Source organism: Patagioenas fasciata, chromosome Z (assembly GCF_037038585.1).
Source record: "Patagioenas fasciata isolate bPatFas1 chromosome Z, bPatFas1.hap1, whole genome shotgun sequence".
Classification (NCBI taxonomy): Eukaryota; Metazoa; Chordata; class Aves; order Columbiformes; family Columbidae; genus Patagioenas; species Patagioenas fasciata.
The window spans coordinates 6,211,945-6,239,435 of record NC_092560.1 but is presented as its reverse complement, the minus strand read 5'-3'; the positions used below and the strand labels follow the sequence as shown (position 1 = coordinate 6,239,435).

The window sequence follows — 27,491 nt, the reverse complement described above, 5'->3', positions numbered from 1 at the left end:
GGAAGAGAGGAAATGGCCTCAAGTTTCTCCAGAGGAAGCTTGGATGGGCTATCAGGAAAAAGTTCTACATTGAAAGCGTTAATGAGCATTCAACGAAGATACCCAGGGAAGTGCTTGAGGCACAGTGGCGGGAGGTACCCAAAAGATGTGTAGACATGGCACTTAGGGACTGTATCAAAATTTCCAAAGATTGTAGTTCATACATAAGAATTATAGGAATATAAGCAGCGCAAGAGCGTCCGGTCTTTGGAGCACTTATGGAGGACGATCCCCAGTGTTCCCCAGCGCTGACAAAGTAAAAGATACCTGCTTAACAGTATAATTGTCTCAGCTGTTAAGTTTCTTTCTCCCTTTCAATTCCATGTATTGTTTTCCTCTATATCCATCAATAACCTCCTCCCAAAACACGGCAGTTCCTTTAAGTCAACTCAAGTGCTAAGAAAAATCTGCGCCAACCCAGAAAGCCCACAGGAGCTCTGCTGCCTGTCTGAGCTTGTCCCTCTTGCGACAGGATCGCGAGCAGGGTTTGCAGCAAAGTTGATGGGAACTGCCGCTGCGAGTAGTTAGGTCTTCCATCTGTAATATCTGTAATACAACCACCTGGCAGCAGAGTGGTTCCTATCTCCTACCCGTGAACCCATGTGGAGTGTGTCATGCTTTAAGGCAAGGCGGCAATAAACTGTGGCAGACGCTCCCTGTTACCCCCTCACCTCCCGCCACCCACTTCCTGTGCATCAGAGAGACGATAGGAAAGGAGGAAGGAAGAGAGACTTAGACTTCAAGTTGAAAGGTTTTAAAGGCTTTTACTAATGCTACTAATAGAAAGAGAATATATACACAAAATATACAAACCCAATCTTGAATGCTCGATGTGGAGTTGGCATCACTGCAGTAGCGGGAGCTGAGTGTGCGGAGCTGGTGGCTCCAGCAGCTGCAGCGCAGGCCCCCGGCTGTCACGGGTGGGACTTCAGAGCAAACTGGAAACTGGTTGCAGGGATGCAGGGCCTGAGGCCTGTGGATCACAGGCAGACAGGCAGGGTCCTCTCTAGATGTCGGCCATGATTGAAGAGAGAGTGACCCTCGTGATCACCCTCACATATATGAGGGGGGTATGACGGTTATGGGATGGAATACTTAATTGGTCAATTTAAGTCACCTGTTCCATCCACCCCTCTTCAAACACGCCCCTCTCAGGACGGAACATGGGAAAACTTATCAGTCTTTCTTGGCTACCATGGTAATAAATCTAAACATGAGCTTCTTCAGCATTCCCTTGGTCTTCTTATCAGCACTGAGTACAGCATCCAAGGAAAAGTATGCAGGCTAAAACTCAGAAAAGTATAGCTGCCTAGAAGAACTTAGCTGAAAGAAAAATCACTAGAAGAAAAGTGGTCTTGCTTTTAACAAAACCAGGACAAGTGTATCTTTAAAATCCTCATGTTCAAAAAAGGTGTCCTACCCAACATAGTATTCCTTTTTGGGGACAGAAACTAATTTCAGAGGGAGTATAAAAGATGCCTTGACATGTGCCTTGGGCAGGAGGGGTGCCACAGCCGCTGGTGTTTACTGGCCTCTGCCGGAAAGAGGGGATAAAAGAAACACTGTATAAATACAATGACCTGAATATTGCCAAACTGTGTGTGATAAATAGCTAGACAGAAGGAGGCAGGCAACTTTCATGTGTTTGCTCTAGCGACTGTAAGGGGTACAATTCCTGCTAAAGACAAGCAAAAACCAAAAAACATAGATTAAAATCCTAAGGACCCATGAAGGATCAGTGTGACATCATGAGATGACCAAATGCTACTTGAAAAAGCACAATCCTATCAGAGAGAAAGTAAACACCAGTAAAGTCGCTTCGGCCTACCAAATGCTCAGGAAGATGTCCGACTTGCCTTTCTCCCCACCGACTGTCCACACAACGAAAACAGTCCTGTTGAAGTAGTCAGCTAGCTGAAGATTGCATGAGCGGGAGAAGGGCAGCACCCTAACGTGGAAGAGGGGTGATACAGGGTGATATTTACTCAGTGTGTCCTCAGGGATATGCACATGCTCAGCACATTCTCCACCAGATGTCTCCTCATCCAGGCATGCTGCAGCTCCACATGGTTGCAGGGGTCTCTTGCCAGCACCTGCTCCACGATGCTCAGATCGAGGTGGAAGGCATGGCCAAGGGCAGGATGCAGGGGCACAAGCAGGGGGGAGACAGCATGGTTCTCATGAGGATTCCAGCCTTAAAAAGTGCTGCCCGCCTCAATGACTGGCTGCAGTGTGAGGAAGAAACTATTGAAGAAGAGCAACCTGAAAACATGGAGGAAGCCACCGCTACTTCCTCTGCCACCTGGCACTTGCTGGCCATGTTCTGCACTGGATACTGAATGTGCTTTTCAGAAACCATGCTCAAATCACTATCATCACAGGGATCTTCTTCACTTTCCTCTTCCTCGTGTTTCTCATCCCTGTCTCCTCTTCCTTCTCCTGCGCTGTGTTGCTGCTGGATCTCTCCTCCTCATTAATACCGACATAGGCACAGCTCCTTTTCTGTAGCCGCCAGCAGAGCCCAAAGAGCAGGAGAAAGACTAGACCTGCCACTGCTGCAAGGCAGAAAAGCACAGTGCTCCCAAGGCCACGCCACTCTGCTCCTGCGTCCTCTGCGCCATCTGCTGCACTGGATGGACCACCTCACGGAGGCTGAAGGGCTATTCTCATTGCCCTGATGAGGAAGCATGGATGCAAAGAGGAGCCTGATTTACAGAATGAGAGAGACCACAGCCCACCACATCAGCTCTTCTGCAAAATGCTCCCTGACCCTGTGGCAGCTGAGCAGTCAGCACCCTATGCCCACGATCCCCACAAAAGTGATGCAAGCACTCACAACACAACTTTTATTCAAACACAACACTTATGGGCAGCTCTGCACGTGGTAAAGCTCCCAGAAGGAATGGAATGCAATGCAATGCAATGCAATGCAATGCAATGGAATGGAATGGAATGGAATGGAATGGAATGGAATGGAATGGAATGGAATGGAATGGAATGGAATGGAATGGAATGGAATGGAAGCTGTTGAAGAGAGAGGGCAGTTGCTGTCCAGGTGGTAATGGAGTCCCTGTCACAAGACTCCTCGTGATGGCCTCTTCAGCTGCATCGTGTCCCACTCCCCAGGAGGCGCTTTAGCTGCGCAGGGAAGGTGCAACACCTTTTCCTTTCCTTTCCGTGCCCTGCATTCTCCCCTCTTTGTTCTTCCTGGAACACACGGTTGTCTGCCAGCAGCTGCGACCTGCGCAAACACAGCTCTGTGCAGGATGGCCTCTTTCAGCGCCTGTCGAGAAGCATCCTATGAACCCGACTTTGCAGCCCATCAAACTCAAGATTTGCGTGCTCAGAGGCGTAAGGATTCTGCGTCAGGTGCTGGAAGAGGTTGAATGGTTCAGCCATTCGCAGTTCCGGGGGCAAGATGATCTCCTCTGGCAGGTTCTCATTGCCAATGAAGAAGTGGTTCAGGCATTTCCTCCGCAGACATCTCTGCAGGTACTGCAGGATGTCGTTCAGCCATTGCCAGAAATACCTCCTGTGCCAGTTTGACAGCGGCATGGTGGTCAGCACGTGCATCATAACTGTCTTCAGTGTATAGGTGGAAAAGTCTCTGCCCAGCAGGCAGCGGGCACAGAGCTGCAGGCATCTGAGGTAGCAGGTGTCAGGATGTGCCTTTCTGGCAATCAACCTGAAGAACTTCATCTCTGCCACAGCATAGGTCTCTGGCCACATTGTGCTTGGAGTGTAGCCAGCCTCTGTATACTGGCTGCTCACAAAGATGTCCGAGTCACCTTCTTGCACCCCAAACATCAACTCAATTAAAATCCTTTTCCCCCGGCGTTGCACCACACAGAATTTGCAGGAGCGGTCAGAGGGCAGCACTGTTAGGCGGCGTACGGTTGAAAGATGCAGAGCCCTCCAGGAACGTCTCACAAACATCTGGAAATAGCGCGCAGTTTTCTGCACGTCTAGGTAGGAGGCAGTGCAGAGGTCGTCTAGGATGCTGAAGGCTGCATTCCTCCCGTGCTCTTGCTCGGGGTGATGGAGGAAGCAACGTGTCTCTCCTGCCGGCTGCTCCATCTCACAGGTACACACCACCTCCACACGGATGCGGAAGTTCCTCATTGGCCACACGGAGCCCGGCTCCAGGTGGAAGGTGTGTCCTCGGGGAGGCTTCAGGGGCAAAATCAGGCGGTAGGTGATGTCTTCCCCACGGGGACTCCAACCTTCAAAGGCACTGCCCACCTCGATGGCTTTTTCCAGCACTGGGAAATAAGTATTTGAGAAGATATACTGGTAGAGATGGATGAAGGTTTCCATAAGGCTCATCACAGACTTGCAGTCTCTGTACAGGTGCTGAACTGGCCGCTCTATGTCCTCCTCAAGAAACCTTCCCAGGTCATTTGCATTATCATTCGCTTCTTCGGCTTCATCTTCATCATCATTCTCATCATTCTCTTCTCCATCTCCATCTTCATCTTCATTCTCTTCTTCATCTTCATTTTCATCATCATTCTCTTCTTCATCGTCATTTTCGTTTTCATCATCATTCTCTTCTTCGTCTTCATTGGCATCGTCATTTTCTTCTTCAGGTTCATTTGCATTATCATTCTCTTCTTGAGCTTCGTTTGCATCATCATTCCCTTCTTCGTCTTCATTTGCATCATGATTCTCTTCAGGTTCATTTGCATCATCATTCTCTTCTTGAGCTTCGTTTGCATCATCATTCTCTCCTTCATGTTTCTTCTTCTCCACGTTTTTAGCAAAGCTCTCCTCTCCTCTCTCTGGCTCAGGGCTCCATTTCCTGAGGCACCAGCAGAGCACAAAGAGCACGACCAGGACTCCAGCAACGGCCCAGCACAGCCAGTGTTGCAAGGCAGAGAGGAGCAGGGATGCCCAGGCAAAGCCGCTCTGCTCCTGGTTCCTCTGCGCCTGGTTCCTCTGCTCCCGGCTCCTCTCCTCTATCTCCTGCCACAGACAAGTCATCTCCCGTTTCAGCATCTCAGCACGCTGCTCCATGCGCCTGTGCGTCTCCTCATCCAGCTCATAGCCGACCAACTGCACGTTCAGGGTAAGAATTTGAAAAAGCCCGACGAAAACGTCCAAGAGAGCCATGTCCTGCAGGAGAAGGGAGAGGAGGGGCTCAGTGGGGCTGGTCAGGAGAGAGGGGGCTGGTGAAGGGAGAGCGAGGCCAGGGGCCGCACGGAGCTGGGGGCAGGTAGGAATGGGGCCGAGGCAGCTGGGAGGCAGCAAGGGCCGCCCCGGCCCTGGTGGCGGCGGCTCCGTGCCCTGGCCAAGGTGCTCCCGTGAGCGACCGGGCCCTCCAGGCAGGGTGAGAACCCACCCCCGGGGACCGCGTTTCTGCCCCGGCCCCGTCCAGCCCGGCCTCCCCCCGCCTGCGCACTCACCGCTGGCCCAAGCCGGACTGAGGCGGCGCTGCTGCTGGCGCCCCTGATAACCGCCCCGTGGGGACTCGTCCCTTGTGATGTCACGGGCGCCCGAGCACATCACAGGCACGCCCGCCGGCCCTGCCCGTCCGCACCACCCTGGCCCAGCCACTCGCAGCTGCCCCTGGCAGCCAAACACCAACCCTGACAATGTACAGACCCACCGAGCCGGCCAGCACTCCCAGGATTCTGTTTACAAACCAGATAGAAGCCCCCCAGACCCTTCCCAATTATAAAACTGGGTGATGTGACCCATGGATGCTTTGCTCTCTGACATCCTATCCTGTGAGATGGGACTCTGAGCAACCTGATCTGGGTGAAGATGTCCCTGCTCAGGGCAGGCCTTGACCTAGGTGACCTTTGAAGCTCCCTTCAAACCCCAACTATTCTGTGATTCTATATCTTAGAGACTAGAAGACCTGAAGAGTCACAGATGTGCTGGGGAGGTATGTTCAGATCAATATCTACCCTTTTCCCCTCCAGTCTCTCCATAGTGAATATTCAGTCCCAATAAACCTGGAGGAGAAAACAGATAATTCTAGGCTGCATAGACTTGAAGCACAATTTTTTTAATGAAAGGTGCTGACTGTCCATCCTGTTTATGGCAGTGATGCTTGTAGTTCATAGAGCCTCATGGTGTGACTAGCAGCCTGCATGGGGCACACTCAAATCCTGCTCCTTCTCTTCCTCCGCCTTTATTCCAATTCCTGTGTGCTCCAGGCTGGAGAAGGGCAAAGGGCAAAGGGGGAGCTGCAGCCCAGTGCATGGTTGGTAGGTTTGCAGATGACACCAAGTTGGGTGGGATTGTTGATGTGCATGAGGGCAGAAGGGCTCTAGAGAGAGGTCTGGACTGGCTGGATCTATGGGCCGAGGCCAGCTGTAAGGAGGTTCAACAAGGCTGAGTTCCGGGTCCTGCACTTGAGTCATAACCACCTCATACAACACTACAGGCTCAGGAAAGGGTGACTGGAAAGCTGCCCAGCAGAAGAAGACGTTGACAGCTAGCTGAATATGGGCCGGGAGTGTGCCCAGGTGTCCAAAAAGGCCAACATCGTCCTGGCTTGTATCAGCAATACAGTGACCAGCAGGACGAGGGAAGTAATCATCCTCCTGTACTCGGCCCTGCTGAAGTTGCACCCTGAACCTTGGGGTCAGTTTTGGGCCCCTCACTACAGGAAAGTCCTTGAGGTGCTAGAGTGAATTCAGAGAAGGGCAATGAGGCTGGTGAAGGGTCTGGAGCACAAGTGTAATGGAAGCAGTTGAGGGACCCTGAAGAAAACGAGGCTGAGGGGAGACCTTCTCACTGTGTCTAACTGCCTGAAAGGAGGTTGTGGCGAGGTGGGGGTTGGTCTCTTTTGCCAGGTAACAAGTGATAGGAAGAGAGGAAATGGCCTCAAGTTTCTCCAGAGGAAGCTTGGATGGGCTATCAGGAAAAAGTTCTACATTGAAAGCGTTAATGAGCATTCAACGAAGATACCCAGGGAAGTGCTTGAGGCACAGTGGCGGGAGGTACCCAAAAGATGTGTAGACATGGCACTTAGGGACTGTATCAAAATTTCCAAAGATTGTAGTTCATACATAAGAATTATAGGAATATAAGCAGCGCAAGAGCGTCCGGTCTTTGGAGCACTTATGGAGGACGATCCCCAGTGTTCCCCAGCGCTGACAAAGTAAAAGATACCTGCTTAACAGTATAATTGTCTCAGCTGTTAAGTTTCTTTCTCCCTTTCAATTCCATGTATTGTTTTCCTCTATATCCATCAATAACCTCCTCCCAAAACACGGCAGTTCCTTTAAGTCAACTCAAGTGCTAAGAAAAATCTGCGCCAACCCAGAAAGCCCACAGGAGCTCTGCTGCCTGTCTGAGCTTGTCCCTCTTGCGACAGGATCGCGAGCAGGGTTTGCAGCAAAGTTGATGGGAACTGCCGCTGCGAGTAGTTAGGTCTTCCATCTGTAATATCTGTAATACAACCACCTGGCAGCAGAGTGGTTCCTATCTCCTACCCGTGAACCCATGTGGAGTGTGTCATGCTTTAAGGCAAGGCGGCAATAAACTGTGGCGGACGCTCCCTGTTACCCCCTCACCTCCCGCCACCCACTTCCTGTGCATCAGAGAGACGATAGGAAAGGAGGAAGGAAGAGAGACTTAGACTTCAAGTTGAAAGGTTTTAAAGGCTTTTACTAATGCTACTAATAGAAAGAGAATATATACACAAAATATACAAACCCAATCTTGAATGCTCGATGTGGAGTTGGCATCACTGCAGTAGCGGGAGCTGAGTGTGCGGAGCTGGTGGCTCCAGCAGCTGCAGCGCAGGCCCCCGGCTGTCACGGGTGGGACTTCAGAGCAAACTGGAAACTGGTTGCAGGGATGCAGGGCCTGAGGCCTGTGGATCACAGGCAGACAGGCAGGGTCCTCTCTAGATGTCGGCCATGATTGAAGAGAGAGTGACCCTCGTGATCACCCTCACATATATGAGGGGGGTATGACGGTTATGGGATGGAATACTTAATTGGTCAATTTAAGTCACCTGTTCCATCCACCCCTCTTCAAACACGCCCCTCTCAGGACGGAACATGGGAAAACTTATCAGTCTTTCTTGGCTACCATGGTAATAAATCTAAACATGAGCTTCTTCAGCATTCCCTTGGTCTTCTTATCAGCACTGAGTACAGCATCCAAGGAAAAGTATGCAGGCTAAAACTCAGAAAAGTATAGCTGCCTAGAAGAACTTAGCTGAAAGAAAAATCACTAGAAGAAAAGTGGTCTTGCTTTTAACAAAACCAGGACAAGTGTATCTTTAAAATCCTCATGTTCAAAAAAGGTGTCCTACCCAACATAGTATTCCTTTTTGGGGACAGAAACTAATTTCAGAGGGAGTATAAAAGATGCCTTGACATGTGCCTTGGGCAGGAGGGGTGCCACAGCCGCTGGTGTTTACTGGCCTCTGCCGGAAAGAGGGGATAAAAGAAACACTGTATAAATACAATGACCTGAATATTGCCAAACTGTGTGTGATAAATAGCTAGACAGAAGGAGGCAGGCAACTTTCATGTGTTTGCTCTAGCGACTGTAAGGGGTACAATTCCTGCTAAAGACAAGCAAAAACCAAAAAACATAGATTAAAATCCTAAGGACCCATGAAGGATCAGTGTGACATCATGAGATGACCAAATGCTACTTGAAAAAGCACAATCCTATCAGAGAGAAAGTAAACACCAGTAAAGTCGCTTCGGCCTACCAAATGCTCAGGAAGATGTCCGACTTGCCTTTCTCCCCACCGACTGTCCACACAACGAAAACAGTCCTGTTGAAGTAGTCAGCTAGCTGAAGATTGCATGAGCGGGAGAAGGGCAGCACCCTAACGTGGAAGAGGGGTGATACAGGGTGATATTTACTCAGTGTGTCCTCAGGGATATGCACATGCTCAGCACATTCTCCACCAGATGTCTCCTCATCCAGGCATGCTGCAGCTCCACATGGTTGCAGGGGTCTCTTGCCAGCACCTGCTCCACGATGCTCAGATCGAGGTGGAAGGCATGGCCAAGGGCAGGATGCAGGGGCACAAGCAGGGGGGAGACAGCATGGTTCTCATGAGGATTCCAGCCTTAAAAAGTGCTGCCCGCCTCAATGACTGGCTGCAGTGTGAGGAAGAAACTATTGAAGAAGAGCAACCTGAAAACATGGAGGAAGCCACCGCTACTTCCTCTGCCACCTGGCACTTGCTGGCCATGTTCTGCACTGGATACTGAATGTGCTTTTCAGAAACCATGCTCAAATCACTATCATCACAGGGATCTTCTTCACTTTCCTCTTCCTCGTGTTTCTCATCCCTGTCTCCTCTTCCTTCTCCTGCGCTGTGTTGCTGCTGGATCTCTCCTCCTCATTAATACCGACATAGGCACAGCTCCTTTTCTGTAGCCGCCAGCAGAGCCCAAAGAGCAGGAGAAAGACTAGACCTGCCACTGCTGCAAGGCAGAAAAGCACAGTGCTCCCAAGGCCAAGCCACTCTGCTCCTGCGTCCTCTGCGCCATCTGCTGCACTGGATGGACCACCTCACGGAGGCTGAAGGGCTATTCTCATTGCCCTGATGAGGAAGCATGGATGCAAAGAGGAGCCTGATTTACAGAATGAGAGAGACCACAGCCCACCACATCAGCTCTTCTGCAAAATGCTCCCTGACCCTGTGGCAGCTGAGCAGTCAGCACCCTATGCCCACGATCCCCACAAAAGTGATGCAAGCACTCACAACACAACTTTTATTCAAACACAACACTTATGGGCAGCTCTGCACGTGGTAAAGCTCCCAGAAGGAATGGAATGCAATGCAATGCAATGCAATGCAATGCAATGGAATGGAATGGAATGGAATGGAATGGAATGGAATGGAATGGAATGGAATGGAATGGAATGGAATGGAATGGAAGCTGTTGAAGAGAGAGGGCAGTTGCTGTCCAGGTGGTAATGGAGTCCCTGTCACAAGACTCCTCGTGATGGCCTCTTCAGCTGCATCGTGTCCCACTCCCCAGGAGGCGCTTTAGCTGCGCAGGGAAGGTGCAACACCTTTTCCTTTCCTTTCCGTGCCCTGCATTCTCCCCTCTTTGTTCTTCCTGGAACACATGGTTGTCTGCCAGCAGCTGCGACCTGCGCAAACACAGCTCTGTGCAGGATGGCGTCTTTCAGCGCCTGTCGAGAAGCATCCTATGAACCCGACTTTGCAGCCCATCAAACTCAAGATTTGCGTGCTCAGAGGCGTAAGGATTCTGCGTCAGGTGCTGGAAGAGGTTGAATGGTTCAGCCATTCGCAGTTCCGGGGGCAAGATGATCTCCTCTGGCAGGTTCTCATTGCCAATGAAGAAGTGGTTCAGGCATTTCCTCCGCAGACATCTCTGCAGGTACTGCAGCATGTCGTTCAGCCATTGCCAGAAATACCTCCTGTGCCAGTTTGACAGCGGCATGGTGGTCAGCACGTGCATCATAACTGTCTTCAGTGTATAGGTGGAAAAGTCTCTGCCCAGCAGGCAGCGGGCACAGAGCTGCAGGCATCTGAGGTAGCAGGTGTCAGGATGTGCCTTTCTGGCAATCAACCTGAAGAACTTCATCTCTGCCACAGCATAGGTCTCTGGCCACATTGTGCTTGGAGTGTAGCCAGCCTCTGTATACTGGCTGCTCACAAAGATGTCCGAGTCACCTTCTTGCACCCCAAACATCAACTCAATTAAAATCCTTTTCCCCCGGCGTTGCACCACACAGAATTTGCAGGAGCGGTCAGAGGGCAGCACTGTTAGGCGGCGTACGGTTGAAAGATGCAGAGCCCTCCAGGAACGTCTCACAAACATCTGGAAATAGCGCGCAGTTTTCTGCACGTCTAGGTAGGAGGCAGTGCAGAGGTCGTCTAGGATGCTGAAGGCTGCATTCCTCCCGTGCTCTTGCTCGGGGTGATGGAGGAAGCAACGTGTCTCTCCTGCCGGCTGCTCCATCTCACAGGTACACACCACCTCCACACGGATGCGGAAGTTCCTCATTGGCCACACGGAGCCCGGCTCCAGGTGGAAGGTGTGTCCTCGGGGAGGCTTCAGGGGCAAAATCAGGCGGTAGGTGATGTCTTCCCCACGGGGACTCCAACCTTCAAAGGCACTGCCCACCTCGATGGCTTTTTCCAGCACTGGGAAATAAGTATTTGAGAAGATATACTGGTAGAGATGGATGAAGGTTTCCATAAGGCTCATCACAGACTTGCAGTCTCTGTACAGGTGCTGAACTGGCCGCTCTATGTCCTCCTCAAGAAACCTTCCCAGGTCATTTGCATTATCATTCGCTTCTTCGGCTTCATCTTCATCATCATTCTCATCATTCTCTTCTCCATCTCCATCTTCATCTTCATTCTCTTCTTCATCTTCATTTTCATCATCATTCTCTTCTTCATCGTCATTTTCGTTTTCATCATCATTCTCTTCTTCGTCTTCATTGGCATCGTCATTTTCTTCTTCAGGTTCATTTGCATTATCATTCTCTTCTTGAGCTTCGTTTGCATCATCATTCCCTTCTTCGTCGTCATTTGCATCATGATTCTCTTCAGGTTCATTTGCATCATCATTCTCTTCTTGAGCTTCGTTTGCATCATCATTCTCTCCTTCATGTTTCTTCTTCTCCACGTTTTTAGCAAAGCTCTCCTCTCCTCTCTCTGGCTCAGGGCTCCATTTCCTGAGGCACCAGCAGAGCACAAAGAGCACGACCAGGACTCCAGCAACGGCCCAGCACAGCCAGTGTTGCAAGGCAGAGAGGAGCAGGGATGCCCAGGCAAAGCCGCTCTGCTCCTGGTTCCTCTGCGCCTGGTTCCTCTGCTCCCGGCTCCTCTCCTCTATCTCCTGCCACAGCCAAGTCATCTCCCGTTTCAGCATCTCAGCACGCTGCTCCATGCGCCTGTGCGTCTCCTCATCCAGCTCATAGCCGACCAACTGCACGTTCAGGGTAAGAATTTGAAAAAGCCCGACGAAAACGTCCAAGAGAGCCATGTCCTGCAGGAGAAGGGAGAGGAGGGGCTCAGTGGGGCTGGTCAGGAGAGAGGGGGCTGGTGAAGGGAGAGCGAGGCCAGGGGCCGCACGGAGCTGGGGGCAGGTAGGAATGGGGCCGAGGCAGCTGGGAGGCAGCAAGGGCCGCCCCGGCCCTGGTGGCGGCGGCTCCATGCCCTGGCCAAGGTGCTCCCGTGAGCAACCGGGCCCTCCAGGCAGGGTGAGAACCCACCCCCGGGGACCGCGTTTCTGCTCCGGGCCCGTCCAGCCCGGCCTCCCCCCGCCTGCGCACTCACCGCTGGCCCAAGCCGGACTGAGGCGGCGCTGCTGCTGGCGCCCCTGATAACCGCCCCGTGGGGACTCGTCCCTTGTGATGTCACGGGCGCCCGAGCACATCACAGGCACGCCCGCCGGCCCTGCCCGTCCGCACCACCCTGGCCCAGCCACTCGCAGCTGCCCCTGGCAGCCAAACACCAACCCTGACAATGTACAGACCCACCGAGCCGGCCAGCACTCCCAGGATTCTGTTTACAAACCAGATAGAAGCCCCCCAGACCCTTCCCAATTATAAAACTGGGTGATGTGACCCATGGATGCTTTGCTCTCTGACATCCTATCCTGTGAGATGGGACTCTGAGCAACCTGATCTGGGTGAAGATGTCCCTGCTCAGGGCAGGCCTTGACCTAGGTGACCTTTGAAGCTCCCTTCAAACCCCAACTATTCTGTGATTCTATATCTTAGAGACTAGAAGACCTGAAGAGTCACAGATGTGCTGGGGAGGTATGTTCAGATCAATATCTACCCTTTTCCCCTCCAGTCTCTCCATAGTGAATATTCAGTCCCAATAAACCTGGAGGAGAAAACAGATAATTCTAGGCTGCATAGACTTGAAGCACAATTTTTTTAATGAAAGGTGCTGACTGTCCATCCTGTTTATGGCAGTGATGCTTGTAGTTCATAGAGCCTCATGGTGTGACTAGCAGCCTGCATGGGGCACACTCAAATCCTGCTCCTTCTCTTCCTCCGCCTTTATTCCAATTCCTGTGTGCTCCAGGCTGGAGAAGGGCAAAGGGCAAAGGGGGAGCTGCAGCCCAGTGCATGGTTGGTAGGTTTGCAGATGACACCAAGTTGGGTGGGATTGTTGATGTGCATGAGGGCAGAAGGGCTCTAGAGAGAGGTCTGGACTGGCTGGATCTATGGGCCGAGGCCAGCTGTAAGGAGGTTCAACAAGGCTGAGTTCCGGGTCCTGCACTTGAGTCATAACCACCTCATACAACACTACAGGCTCAGGAAAGGGTGACTGGAAAGCTGCCCAGCAGAAGAAGACGTTGACAGCTAGCTGAATATGGGCCGGGAGTGTGCCCAGGTGTCCAAAAAGGCCAACATCGTCCTGGCTTGTATCAGCAATACAGTGACCAGCAGGACGAGGGAAGTAATCATCCTCCTGTACTCGGCCCTGCTGAAGTTGCACCCTGAACCTTGGGGTCAGTTTTGGGCCCCTCACTACAGGAAAGTCCTTGAGGTGCTAGAGTGAATTCAGAGAAGGGCAATGAGGCTGGTGAAGGGTCTGGAGCACAAGTGTAATGGAAGCAGTTGAGGGACCCTGAAGAAAACGAGGCTGAGGGGAGACCTTCTCACTGTGTCTAACTGCCTGAAAGGAGGTTGTGGCGAGGTGGGGGTTGGTCTCTTTTGCCAGGTAACAAGTGATAGGAAGAGAGGAAATGGCCTCAAGTTTCTCCAGAGGAAGCTTGGATGGGCTATCAGGAAAAAGTTCTACATTGAAAGCGTTAATGAGCATTCAACGAAGATACCCAGGGAAGTGCTTGAGGCACAGTGGCGGGAGGTACCCAAAAGATGTGTAGACATGGCACTTAGGGACTGTATCAAAATTTCCAAAGATTGTAGTTCATACATAAGAATTATAGGAATATAAGCAGCGCAAGAGCGTCCGGTCTTTGGAGCACTTATGGAGGACGATCCCCAGTGTTCCCCAGCGCTGACAAAGTAAAAGATACCTGCTTAACAGTATAATTGTCTCAGCTGTTAAGTTTCTTTCTCCCTTTCAATTCCATGTATTGTTTTCCTCTATATCCATCAATAACCTCCTCCCAAAACACGGCAGTTCCTTTAAGTCAACTCAAGTGCTAAGAAAAATCTGCGCCAACCCAGAAAGCCCACAGGAGCTCTGCTGCCTGTCTGAGCTTGTCCCTCTTGCGACAGGATCGCGAGCAGGGTTTGCAGCAAAGTTGATGGGAACTGCCGCTGCGAGTAGTTAGGTCTTCCATCTGTAATATCTGTAATACAACCACCTGGCAGCAGAGTGGTTCCTATCTCCTACCCGTGAACCCATGTGGAGTGTGTCATGCTTTAAGGCAAGGCGGCAATAAACTGTGGCAGACGCTCCCTGTTACCCCCTCACCTCCCGCCACCCACTTCCTGTGCATCAGAGAGACGATAGGAAAGGAGGAAGGAAGAGAGACTTAGACTTCAAGTTGAAAGGTTTTAAAGGCTTTTACTAATGCTACTAATAGAAAGAGAATATATACACAAAATATACAAACCCAATCTTGAATGCTCGATGTGGAGTTGGCATCACTGCAGTAGCGGGAGCTGAGTGTGCGGAGCTGGTGGCTCCAGCAGCTGCAGCGCAGGCCCCCGGCTGTCACGGGTGGGACTTCAGAGCAAACTGGAAACTGGTTGCAGGGATGCAGGGCCTGAGGCCTGTGGATCACAGGCAGACAGGCAGGGTCCTCTCTAGATGTCGGCCATGATTGAAGAGAGAGTGACCCTCGTGATCACCCTCACATATATGAGGGGGGTATGACGGTTATGGGATGGAATACTTAATTGGTCAATTTAAGTCACCTGTTCCATCCACCCCTCTTCAAACACGCCCCTCTCAGGACGGAACATGGGAAAACTTATCAGTCTTTCTTGGCTACCATGGTAATAAATCTAAACATGAGCTTCTTCAGCATTCCCTTGGTCTTCTTATCAGCACTGAGTACAGCATCCAAGGAAAAGTATGCAGGCTAAAACTCAGAAAAGTATAGCTGCCTAGAAGAACTTAGCTGAAAGAAAAATCACTAGAAGAAAAGTGGTCTTGCTTTTAACAAAACCAGGACAAGTGTATCTTTAAAATCCTCATGTTCAAAAAAGGTGTCCTACCCAACATAGTATTCCTTTTTGGGGACAGAAACTAATTTCAGAGGGAGTATAAAAGATGCCTTGACATGTGCCTTGGGCAGGAGGGGTGCCACAGCCGCTGGTGTTTACTGGCCTCTGCCGGAAAGAGGGGATAAAAGAAACACTGTATAAATACAATGACCTGAATATTGCCAAACTGTGTGTGATAAATAGCTAGACAGAAGGAGGCAGGCAACTTTCATGTGTTTGCTCTAGCGACTGTAAGGGGTACAATTCCTGCTAAAGACAAGCAAAAACCAAAAAACATAGATTAAAATCCTAAGGACCCATGAAGGATCAGTGTGACATCATGAGATGACCAAATGCTACTTGAAAAAGCACAATCCTATCAGAGAGAAAGTAAACACCAGTAAAGTCGCTTCGGCCTACCAAATGCTCAGGAAGATGTCCGACTTGCCTTTCTCCCCACCGACTGTCCACACAACGAAAACAGTCCTGTTGAAGTAGTCAGCTAGCTGAAGATTGCATGAGCGGGAGAAGGGCAGCACCCTAACGTGGAAGAGGGGTGATACAGGGTGATATTTACTCAGTGTGTCCTCAGGGATATGCACATGCTCAGCACATTCTCCACCAGATGTCTCCTCATCCAGGCATGCTGCAGCTCCACATGGTTGCAGGGGTCTCTTGCCAGCACCTGCTCCACGATGCTCAGATCGAGGTGGAAGGCATGGCCAAGGGCAGGATGCAGGGGCACAAGCAGGGGGGAGACAGCATGGTTCTCATGAGGATTCCAGCCTTAAAAAGTGCTGCCCGCCTCAATGACTGGCTGCAGTGTGAGGAAGAAACTATTGAAGAAGAGCAACCTGAAAACATGGAGGAAGCCACCGCTACTTCCTCTGCCACCTGGCACTTGCTGGCCATGTTCTGCACTGGATACTGAATGTGCTTTTCAGAAACCATGCTCAAATCACTATCATCACAGGGATCTTCTTCACTTTCCTCTTCCTCGTGTTTCTCATCCCTGTCTCCTCTTCCTTCTCCTGCGCTGTGTTGCTGCTGGATCTCTCCTCCTCATTAATACCGACATAGGCACAGCTCCTTTTCTGTAGCCGCCAGCAGAGCCCAAAGAGCAGGAGAAAGACTAGACCTGCCACTGCTGCAAGGCAGAAAAGCACAGTGCTCCCAAGGCCACGCCACTCTGCTCCTGCGTCCTCTGCGCCATCTGCTGCACTGGATGGACCACCTCACGGAGGCTGAAGGGCTATTCTCATTGCCCTGATGAGGAAGCATGGATGCAAAGAGGAGCCTGATTTACAGAATGAGAGAGACCACAGCCCACCACATCAGCTCTTCTGCAAAATGCTCCCTGACCCTGTGGCAGCTGAGCAGTCAGCACCCTATGCCCACGATCCCCACAAAAGTGATGCAAGCACTCACAACACAACTTTTATTCAAACACAACACTTATGGGCAGCTCTGCACGTGGTAAAGCTCCCAGAAGGAATGGAATGCAATGCAATGCAATGCAATGCAATGCAATGGAATGGAATGGAATGGAATGGAATGGAATGGAATGGAATGGAATGGAATGGAATGGAATGGAATGGAATGGAAGCTGTTGAAGAGAGAGGGCAGTTGCTGTCCAGGTGGTAATGGAGTCCCTGTCACAAGACTCCTCGTGATGGCCTCTTCAGCTGCATCGTGTCCCACTCCCCAGGAGGCGCTTTAGCTGCGCAGGGAAGGTGCAACACCTTTTCCTTTCCTTTCCGTGCCCTGCATTCTCCCCTCTTTGTTCTTCCTGGAACACACGGTTGTCTGCCAGCAGCTGCGACCTGCGCAAACACAGCTCTGTGCAGGATGGCCTCTTTCAGCGCCTGTCGAGAAGCATCCTATGAACCCGACTTTGCAGCCCATCAAACTCAAGATTTGCGTGCTCAGAGGCGTAAGGATTCTGCGTCAGGTGCTGGAAGAGGTTGAATGGTTCAGCCATTCGCAGTTCCGGGGGCAAGATGATCTCCTCTGGCAGGTTCTCATTGCCAATGAAGAAGTGGTTCAGGCATTTCCTCCGCAGACATCTCTGCAGGTACTGCAGGATGTCGTTCAGCCATTGCCAGAAATACCTCCTGTGCCAGTTTGACAGCGGCATGGTGGTCAGCACGTGCATCATAACTGTCTTCAGTGTATAGGTGGAAAAGTCTCTGCCCAGCAGGCAGCGGGCACAGAGCTGCAGGCATCTGAGGTAGCAGGTGTCAGGATGTGCCTTTCTGGCAATCAACCTGAAGAACTTCATCTCTGCCACAGCATAGGTCTCTGGCCACATTGTGCTTGGAGTGTAGCCAGCCTCTGTATACTGGCTGCTCACAAAGATGTCCGAGTCACCTTCTTGCACCCCAAACATCAACTCAATTAAAATCCTTTTCCCCCGGCGTTGCACCACACAGAATTTGCAGGAGCGGTCAGAGGGCAGCACTGTTAGGCGGCGTACGGTTGAAAGATGCAGAGCCCTCCAGGAACGTCTCACAAACATCTGGAAATAGCGCGCAGTTTTCTGCACGTCTAGGTAGGAGGCAGTGCAGAGGTCGTCTAGGATGCTGAAGGCTGCATTCCTCCCGTGCTCTTGCTCGGGGTGATGGAGGAAGCAACGTGTCTCTCCTGCCGGCTGCTCCATCTCACAGGTACACACCACCTCCACACGGATGCGGAAGTTCCTCATTGGCCACACGGAGCCCGGCTCCAGGTGGAAGGTGTGTCCTCGGGGAGGCTTCAGGGGCAAAATCAGGCGGTAGGTGATGTCTTCCCCACGGGGACTCCAACCTTCAAAGGCACTGCCCACCTCGATGGCTTTTTCCAGCACTGGGAAATAAGTATTTGAGAAGATATACTGGTAGAGATGGATGAAGGTTTCCATAAGGCTCATCACAGACTTGCAGTCTCTGTACAGGTGCTGAACTGGCCGCTCTATGTCCTCCTCAAGAAACCTTCCCAGGTCATTTGCATTATCATTCGCTTCTTCGGCTTCATCTTCATCATCATTCTCATCATTCTCTTCTCCATCTCCATCTTCATCTTCATTCTCTTCTTCATCTTCATTTTCATCATCATTCTCTTCTTCATCGTCATTTTCGTTTTCATCATCATTCTCTTCTTCGTCTTCATTGGCATCGTCATTTTCTTCTTCAGGTTCATTTGCATTATCATTCTCTTCTTGAGCTTCGTTTGCATCATCATTCCCTTCTTCGTCTTCATTTGCATCATGATTCTCTTCAGGTTCATTTGCATCATCATTCTCTTCTTGAGCTTCGTTTGCATCATCATTCTCTCCTTCATGTTTCTTCTTCTCCACGTTTTTAGCAAAGCTCTCCTCTCCTCTCTCTGGCTCAGGGCTCCATTTCCTGAGGCACCAGCAGAGCACAAAGAGCACGACCAGGACTCCAGCAACGGCCCAGCACAGCCAGTGTTGCAAGGCAGAGAGGAGCAGGGATGCCCAGGCAAAGCCGCTCTGCTCCTGGTTCCTCTGCGCCTGGTTCCTCTGCTCCCGGCTCCTCTCCTCTATCTCCTGCCACAGACAAGTCATCTCCCGTTTCAGCATCTCAGCACGCTGCTCCATGCGCCTGTGCGTCTCCTCATCCAGCTCATAGCCGACCAACTGCACGTTCAGGGTAAGAATTTGAAAAAGCCCGACGAAAACGTCCAAGAGAGCCATGTCCTGCAGGAGAAGGGAGAGGAGGGGCTCAGTGGGGCTGGTCAGGAGAGAGGGGGCTGGTGAAGGGAGAGCGAGGCCAGGGGCCGCACGGAGCTGGGGGCAGGTAGGAATGGGGCCGAGGCAGCTGGGAGGCAGCAAGGGCCGCCCCGGCCCTGGTGGCGGCGGCTCCGTGCCCTGGCCAAGGTGCTCCCGTGAGCGACCGGGCCCTCCAGGCAGGGTGAGAACCCACCCCCGGGGACCGCGTTTCTGCCCCGGCCCCGTCCAGCCCGGCCTCCCCCCGCCTGCGCACTCACCGCTGGCCCAAGCCGGACTGAGGCGGCGCTGCTGCTGGCGCCCCTGATAACCGCCCCGTGGGGACTCGTCCCTTGTGATGTCACGGGCGCCCGAGCACATCACAGGCACGCCCGCCGGCCCTGCCCGTCCGCACCACCCTGGCCCAGCCACTCGCAGCTGCCCCTGGCAGCCAAACACCAACCCTGACAATGTACAGACCCACCGAGCCGGCCAGCACTCCCAGGATTCTGTTTACAAACCAGATAGAAGCCCCCCAGACCCTTCCCAATTATAAAACTGGGTGATGTGACCCATGGATGCTTTGCTCTCTGACATCCTATCCTGTGAGATGGGACTCTGAGCAACCTGATCTGGGTGAAGATGTCCCTGCTCAGGGCAGGCCTTGACCTAGGTGACCTTTGAAGCTCCCTTCAAACCCCAACTATTCTGTGATTCTATATCTTAGAGACTAGAAGACCTGAAGAGTCACAGATGTGCTGGGGAGGTATGTTCAGATCAATATCTACCCTTTTCCCCTCCAGTCTCTCCATAGTGAATATTCAGTCCCAATAAACCTGGAGGAGAAAACAGATAATTCTAGGCTGCATAGACTTGAAGCACAATTTTTTTAATGAAAGGTGCTGACTGTCCATCCTGTTTATGGCAGTGATGCTTGTAGTTCATAGAGCCTCATGGTGTGACTAGCAGCCTGCATGGGGCACACTCAAATCCTGCTCCTTCTCTTCCTCCGCCTTTATTCCAATTCCTGTGTGCTCCAGGCTGGAGAAGGGCAAAGGGCAAAGGGGGAGCTGCAGCCCAGTGCATGGTTGGTAGGTTTGCAGATGACACCAAGTTGGGTGGGATTGTTGATGTGCATGAGGGCAGAAGGGCTCTAGAGAGAGGTCTGGACTGGCTGGATCTATGGGCCGAGGCCAGCTGTAAGGAGGTTCAACAAGGCTGAGTTCCGGGTCCTGCACTTGAGTCATAACCACCTCATACAACACTACAGGCTCAGGAAAGGGTGACTGGAAAGCTGCCCAGCAGAAGAAGACGTTGACAGCTAGCTGAATATGGGCCGGGAGTGTGCCCAGGTGTCCAAAAAGGCCAACATCGTCCTGGCTTGTATCAGCAATACAGTGACCAGCAGGACGAGGGAAGTAATCATCCTCCTGTACTCGGCCCTGCTGAAGTTGCACCCTGAACCTTGGGGTCAGTTTTGGGCCCCTCACTACAGGAAAGTCCTTGAGGTGCTAGAGTGAATTCAGAGAAGGGCAATGAGGCTGGTGAAGGGTCTGGAGCACAAGTGTAATGGAAGCAGTTGAGGGACCCTGAAGAAAACGAGGCTGAGGGGAGACCTTCTCACTGTGTCTAACTGCCTGAAAGGAGGTTGTGGCGAGGTGGGGGTTGGTCTCTTTTGCCAGGTAACAAGTGATAGGAAGAGAGGAAATGGCCTCAAGTTTCTCCAGAGGAAGCTTGGATGGGCTATCAGGAAAAAGTTCTACATTGAAAGCGTTAATGAGCATTCAACGAAGATACCCAGGGAAGTGCTTGAGGCACAGTGGCGGGAGGTACCCAAAAGATGTGTAGACATGGCACTTAGGGACTGTATCAAAATTTCCAAAGATTGTAGTTCATACATAAGAATTATAGGAATATAAGCAGCGCAAGAGCGTCCGGTCTTTGGAGCACTTATGGAGGACGATCCCCAGTGTTCCCCAGCGCTGACAAAGTAAAAGATACCTGCTTAACAGTATAATTGTCTCAGCTGTTAAGTTTCTTTCTCCCTTTCAATTCCATGTATTGTTTTCCTCTATATCCATCAATAACCTCCTCCCAAAACACGGCAGTTCCTTTAAGTCAACTCAAGTGCTAAGAAAAATCTGCGCCAACCCAGAAAGCCCACAGGAGCTCTGCTGCCTGTCTGAGCTTGTCCCTCTTGCGACAGGATCGCGAGCAGGGTTTGCAGCAAAGTTGATGGGAACTGCCGCTGCGAGTAGTTAGGTCTTCCATCTGTAATATCTGTAATACAACCACCTGGCAGCAGAGTGGTTCCTATCTCCTACCCGTGAACCCATGTGGAGTGTGTCATGCTTTAAGGCAAGGCGGCAATAAACTGTGGCGGACGCTCCCTGTTACCCCCTCACCTCCCGCCACCCACTTCCTGTGCATCAGAGAGACGATAGGAAAGGAGGAAGGAAGAGAGACTTAGACTTCAAGTTGAAAGGTTTTAAAGGCTTTTACTAATGCTACTAATAGAAAGAGAATATATACACAAAATATACAAACCCAATCTTGAATGCTCGATGTGGAGTTGGCATCACTGCAGTAGCGGGAGCTGAGTGTGCGGAGCTGGTGGCTCCAGCAGCTGCAGCGCAGGCCCCCGGCTGTCACGGGTGGGACTTCAGAGCAAACTGGAAACTGGTTGCAGGGATGCAGGGCCTGAGGCCTGTGGATCACAGGCAGACAGGCAGGGTCCTCTCTAGATGTCGGCCATGATTGAAGAGAGAGTGACCCTCGTGATCACCCTCACATATATGAGGGGGGTATGACGGTTATGTGATGGAATACTTAATTGGTCAATTTAAGTCACCTGTTCCATCCACCCCTCTTCAAACACGCCCCTCTCAGGACGGAACATGGGAAAACTTATCAGTCTTTCTTGGCTACCATGGTAATAAATCTAAACATGAGCTTCTTCAGCATTCCCTTGGTCTTCTTATCAGCACTGAGTACAGCATCCAAGGAAAAGTATGCAGGCTAAAACTCAGAAAAGTATAGCTGCCTAGAAGAACTTAGCTGAAAGAAAAATCACTAGAAGAAAAGTGGTCTTGCTTTTAACAAAACCAGGACAAGTGTATCTTTAAAATCCTCATGTTCAAAAAAGGTGTCCTACCCAACATAGTATTCCTTTTTGGGGACAGAAACTAATTTCAGAGGGAGTATAAAAGATGCCTTGACATGTGCCTTGGGCAGGAGGGGTGCCACAGCCGCTGGTGTTTACTGGCCTCTGCCGGAAAGAGGGGATAAAAGAAACACTGTATAAATACAATGACCTGAATATTGCCAAACTGTGTGTGATAAATAGCTAGACAGAAGGAGGCAGGCAACTTTCATGTGTTTGCTCTAGCGACTGTAAGGGGTACAATTCCTGCTAAAGACAAGCAAAAACCAAAAAACATAGATTAAAATCCTAAGGACCCATGAAGGATCAGTGTGACATCATGAGATGACCAAATGCTACTTGAAAAAGCACAATCCTATCAGAGAGAAAGTAAACACCAGTAAAGTCGCTTCGGCCTACCAAATGCTCAGGAAGATGTCCGACTTGCCTTTCTCCCCACCGACTGTCCACACAACGAAAACAGTCCTGTTGAAGTAGTCAGCTAGCTGAAGATTGCATGAGCGGGAGAAGGGCAGCACCCTAACGTGGAAGAGGGGTGATACAGGGTGATATTTACTCAGTGTGTCCTCAGGGATATGCACATGCTCAGCACATTCTCCACCAGATGTCTCCTCATCCAGGCATGCTGCAGCTCCACATGGTTGCAGGGGTCTCTTGCCAGCACCTGCTCCACGATGCTCAGATCGAGGTGGAAGGCATGGCCAAGGGCAGGATGCAGGGGCACAAGCAGGGGGGAGACAGCATGGTTCTCATGAGGATTCCAGCCTTAAAAAGTGCTGCCCGCCTCAATGACTGGCTACAGCGTGAGGAAGAAACTATTGAAGAAGAGCAACCTGAAAACATGGAGGAAGCCACCGCTACTTCCTCTGCCACCTGGCACTTGCTGGCCATGTTCTGCACTGGATACTGAATGTGCTTTTCAGAAACCATGCTCAAATCACTATCATCACAGGGATCTTCTTCACTTTCCTCTTCCTCGTGTTTCTCATCCCTGTCTCCTCTTCCTTCTCCTGTGCTGTGTTGCTGCTGGATCTCTCCAACTCATTAATACCGACATAGGCAGAGCTCCTTTTCTGTAGCCGCCAGCAGAGCCCAAAGAGCAGGAGAAAGACTAGACCTGCCACTGCTGCAAGGCAGAAAAGCACAGTGCTCCCAAGGCCAAGCCACTCTGCTCCTGCGTCCTCTGCGCCATCTGCTGCACTGGATGGACCACCTCACGGAGGCTGAAGGGCTATTCTCATTGCCCTGATGAGGAAGCATGGATGCAAAGAGGAGCCTGATTTACAGAATGAGAGAGACCACAGCCCACCACATCAGCTCTTCTGCAAAATGCTCCCTGACCCTGTGGCAGCTGAGCAGTCAGCACCCTATGCCCACGATCCCCACAAAAGTGATGCAAGCACTCACAACACAACTTTTATTCAAACACAACACTTATGGGCAGCTCTGCACGTGGTAAAGCTCCCAGAAGGAATGGAATGCAATGCAATGCAATGAATGGAATGGAATGGAATGGAAGCTGTTGAAGAGAGAGGGCAGTTGCTGTCCGGGTGGTAAGGGAGTCCCTGTCACAAGACTCCTCGTGATGGCCTCTTCAGCTGCATCGTGTCCCACTCCCCAGGAGGCGCTTTAGCTGCGCAGGGAAGGTGCAACACCTTTTCCTTTCCTTTCCGTGCCCTGCATTCTCCCCTCTTTGTTCTTCCTGGAACACACGGTTGTCTGCCAGCAGCTGCGACCTGCGCAAACACAGCTCTGTGCAGGATGGCCTCTTTCAGCGCCCGTCGAGAAGCATCCTATGAACCCGACTTTGCAACCCATCAAACTCAAGATTTGCGTGCTCAGAGGCGTAAGGATTCTGCGTCAGGTGCTGGAAGAGGTTGAATGGTTCAGCCATTCGCAGTTCCGGGGGCAAGATGATCTCCTCTGGCAGGTTCTCATTGCCAATGAAGAAGTGGTTCAGGCATTTCCTCCGCAGACATCTCTGCAGGTACTGCAGGATGTCGTTCAGCCATTGCCAGGAATACCTCCTGTGCCAGTTTGACAGCGGCATGGTGGTCAGCACGTGCATCATAACTGTCTTCAGTGTATAGGTGGAAAAGTCTCTGCCCAGCAGGCAGCGGGCACAGAGCTGCAGGCATCTGAGGTAGCAGGTGTCAGGATGTGCCTTTCTGGCAATCAACCTGAAGAACTTCATCTCTGCCACAGCATAGGTCTCTGGCCACATTGTGCTTGGAGTGTAGCCAGCCTCTGTATACTGGCTGCTCACAAAGATGTCCGAGTCACCTTCTTGCACCCCAAACATCAACTCAATTAAAATCCTTTTCCCCCGGCGTTGCACCACACAGAATTTGCAGGAGCGGTCAGAGGGCAGCACTGTTAGGCGGCGTACGGTTGAAAGATGCAGAGCCCTCCAGGAACGTCTCACAAACATCTGGAAATAGCGCGCAGTTTTCTGCACGTCTAGGTAGGAGGCAGTGCAGAGGTCGTCTAGGATGCTGAAGGCTGCATTCCTCCCGTGCTCTTGCTCGGGGTGATGGAGGAAGCAACGTGTCTCTCCTGCCGGCTGCTCCATCTCACAGGTACACACCACCTCCACACGGATGCGGAAGTTCCTCATTGGCCACACGGAGCCCGGCTCCAGGTGGAAGGTGTGTCCTCGGGGAGGCTTCAGGGGCAAAATCAGGCGGTAGGTGATGTCTTCCCCACGGGGACTCCAACCTTCAAAGGCACTGCCCACCTCGATGGCTTTTTCCAGCACTGGGAAATAAGTATTTGAGAAGATATACTGGTAGAGATGGATGAAGGTTTCCATAAGGCTCATCACAGACTTGCAGTCTCTGTACAGGTGCTGAACTGGCCGCTCTATGTCCTCCTCAAGAAACCTTCCCAGGTCATTTGCATTATCATTCGCTTCTTCGGCTTCATCTTCATCATCATTCTCATCATTCTCTTCTCCATCTCCATCTTCATCTTCATTCTCTTCTTCATCTTCATTTTCATCATCATTCTCTTCTTCATCGTCATTTTCGTTTTCATCATCATTCTCTTCTTCGTCTTCATTGGCATCGTCATTTTCTTCTTCAGGTTCATTTGCATTATCATTCTCTTCTTGAGCTTCGTTTGCATCATCATTCCCTTCTTCGTCGTCATTTGCATCATGATTCTCTTCAGGTTCATTTGCATCATCATTCTCTTCTTGAGCTTCGTTTGCATCATCATTCTCTCCTTCATGTTTCTTCTTCTCCACGTTTTTAGCAAAGCTCTCCTCTCCTCTCTCTGGCTCAGGGCTCCATTTCCTGAGGCACCAGCAAAGCACAAAGAGCACGACCAGGACTCCAGCAACGGCCCAGCACAGCCAGTGTTGCAAGGCAGAGAGGAGCAGGGATGCCCAGGCAAAGCCGCTCTGCTCCTGGTTCCTCTGCGCCTGGTTCCTCTGCTCCCGGCTCCTCTCCTCTATCTCCTGCCACAGCCAAGTCATCTCCCGTTTCAGCATCTCAGCACGCTGCTCCATGCGCCTGTGCGTCTCCTCATCCAGCTCATAGCCGACCAACTGCACGTTCAGGGTAAGAATTTGAAAAAGCCCGATGAAAACGTCCAAGAGAGCCATGTCCTGCAGGAGAAGGGAGAGGAGGGGCTCAGTGGGGCTGGTCAGGAGAGAGGGGGCTGGTGAAGGGAGAGCGAGGCCAGGGGCCGCACGGAGCTGGGGGCAGGTAGGAATGGGGCCGAGGCAGCTGGGAGGCAGCAAGGGCTGCCCCGGCCCTGGTGGCGGCGGCTCCGTGCCCTGGCCAAGGTGCTCCCGTGAGCAACCGGGCCCTCCAGGCAGGGTGAGAACCCACCCCCGGGGACCGCGTTTCTGCCCCGGGCCCGTCCAGCCCGGCCTCCCCCCGCCTGCGCACTCACCGCTGGCCCAAGCCGGACTGAGGCGGCGCTGCTGCTGGCGCCCCTGATAACCGCCCCGTGGGGACTCGTCCCTTGTGATGTCACGGGCGCCCGAGCACATCACAGGCACGCCCGCCGGCCCTGCCCGTCCGCACCACCCTGGCCCAGCCACTCGCAGCTGCCCCTGGCAGCCAAACACCAACCCTGACAATGTACAGACCCACCGAGCCGGCCAGCACTCCCAGGGTTCTGTTTACAAACCAGATAGAAGCCCCCCAGACCCTTCCCAATTATAAAACTGGGTGATGTGACCCATGGATGCTTTGCTCTCTGACATCCTATCCTGTGAGATGGGACTCTGAGCAACCTGATCTGGGTGAAGATGTCCCTGCTCAGGGCAGGCCTTGACCTAGGTGACCTTTGAAGCTCCCTTCAAACCCCAACTATTCTGTGATTCTATATCTTAGAGACTAGAAGACCTGAAGAGTCACAGATGTGCTGGGGAGGTATGTTCAGATCAATATCTACCCTGTTCCCCTCCAGTCTCTCTATAGTGAATATTCAGTCCCAGTAAACCTGGAGGAGAAAACAGATAATTCTAGGCTGCATAGACTTGAAGCACAATTTTTTTAATGAAAGGTGCTGACTGTCCATCCTGTTTATGGCAGTGATGCTTGTAGTTCATAGAGCCTCATGGTGTGACTAGCAGCCTGCATGGGGCACACTCAAATCCTGCTCCTTCTCTTCCTCCGCCTTTATTCCAATTCCTGTGTGCTCCAGGCTGGAGAAGGGCAAAGGGCAAAGGGGGAGCTGCAGCCCAGTGCATGGTTGGTAGGTTTGCAGATGACACCAAGTTGGGTGGGATTGTTGATGTGCATGAGGGCAGAAGGGCTCTAGAGAGAGGTCTGGACTGGCTGGATCTATGGGCCGAGGCCAGCTGTAAGGAGGTTCAACAAGGCTGAGTTCCGGGTCCTGCACTTGAGTCATAACCACCTCATACAACACTACAGGCTCAGGAAAGGGTGACTGGAAAGCTGCCCAGCAGAAGAAGACGTTGACAGCTAGCTGAATATGGGCCGGGAGTGTGCCCAGGTGTCCAAAAAGGCCAACATCGTCCTGGCTTGTATCAGCAATACAGTGACCAGCAGGACGAGGGAAGTAATCATCCTCCTGTACTCGGCCCTGCTGAAGTTGCACCCTGAACCTTGGGGTCAGTTTTGGGCCCCTCACTACAGGAAAGTCCTTGAGGTGCTAGAGTGAATTCAGAGAAGGGCAATGAGGCTGGTGAAGGGTCTGGAGCACAAGTGTAATGGAAGCAGTTGAGGGACCCTGAAGAAAACGAGGCTGAGGGGAGACCTTCTCACTGTGTCTAACTGCCTGAAAGGAGGTTGTGGCGAGGTGGGGGTTGGTCTCTTTTGCCAGGTAACAAGTGATAGGAAGAGAGGAAATGGCCTCAAGTTTCTCCAGAGGAAGCTTGGATGGGCTATCAGGAAAAAGTTCTACATTGAAAGCGTTAATGAGCATTCAACGAAGATACCCAGGGAAGTGCTTGAGGCACAGTGGCGGGAGGTACCCAAAAGATGTGTAGAC

General features: G+C 51.6%; 4 protein-coding genes across 4 annotated transcripts; all 4 read right to left on the bottom strand.

Moving 5' to 3' along the window:
- Positions 1 to 3,315: 3,315 nt before the first annotated feature.
- LOC136115262 (inositol 1,4,5-trisphosphate receptor-interacting protein-like 1) lies at positions 3,316 to 5,055 on the bottom strand. Its single transcript, XM_065861265.1, has one exon. It carries the CDS (start codon positions 5,053 to 5,055, stop codon positions 3,316 to 3,318), a length of 1,740 nt encoding a protein of 579 aa, XP_065717337.1.
- Positions 5,056 to 10,163: 5,108 nt separating this feature from the next.
- Positions 10,164 to 11,903, bottom strand: LOC136115252 (inositol 1,4,5-trisphosphate receptor-interacting protein-like 1). The gene has a single exon (XM_065861254.1). The coding sequence runs from the start codon at positions 11,901 to 11,903 to the stop codon at positions 10,164 to 10,166; it is 1,740 nt and encodes a 579-aa protein (XP_065717326.1).
- Positions 11,904 to 17,011: 5,108 nt separating this feature from the next.
- Positions 17,012 to 18,751, bottom strand: LOC136115261 (inositol 1,4,5-trisphosphate receptor-interacting protein-like 1). Its single transcript, XM_065861263.1, has one exon. It carries the CDS (start codon positions 18,749 to 18,751, stop codon positions 17,012 to 17,014), a length of 1,740 nt encoding a protein of 579 aa, XP_065717335.1.
- A 5,042-nt stretch (positions 18,752 to 23,793) lies between these two features.
- On the bottom strand, positions 23,794 to 25,533 carry LOC136115275 (inositol 1,4,5-trisphosphate receptor-interacting protein-like 1). Its single transcript, XM_065861277.1, has one exon. It carries the CDS (start codon positions 25,531 to 25,533, stop codon positions 23,794 to 23,796), a length of 1,740 nt encoding a protein of 579 aa, XP_065717349.1.
- Between the last annotated feature and the right edge of the window lie 1,958 nt (positions 25,534 to 27,491).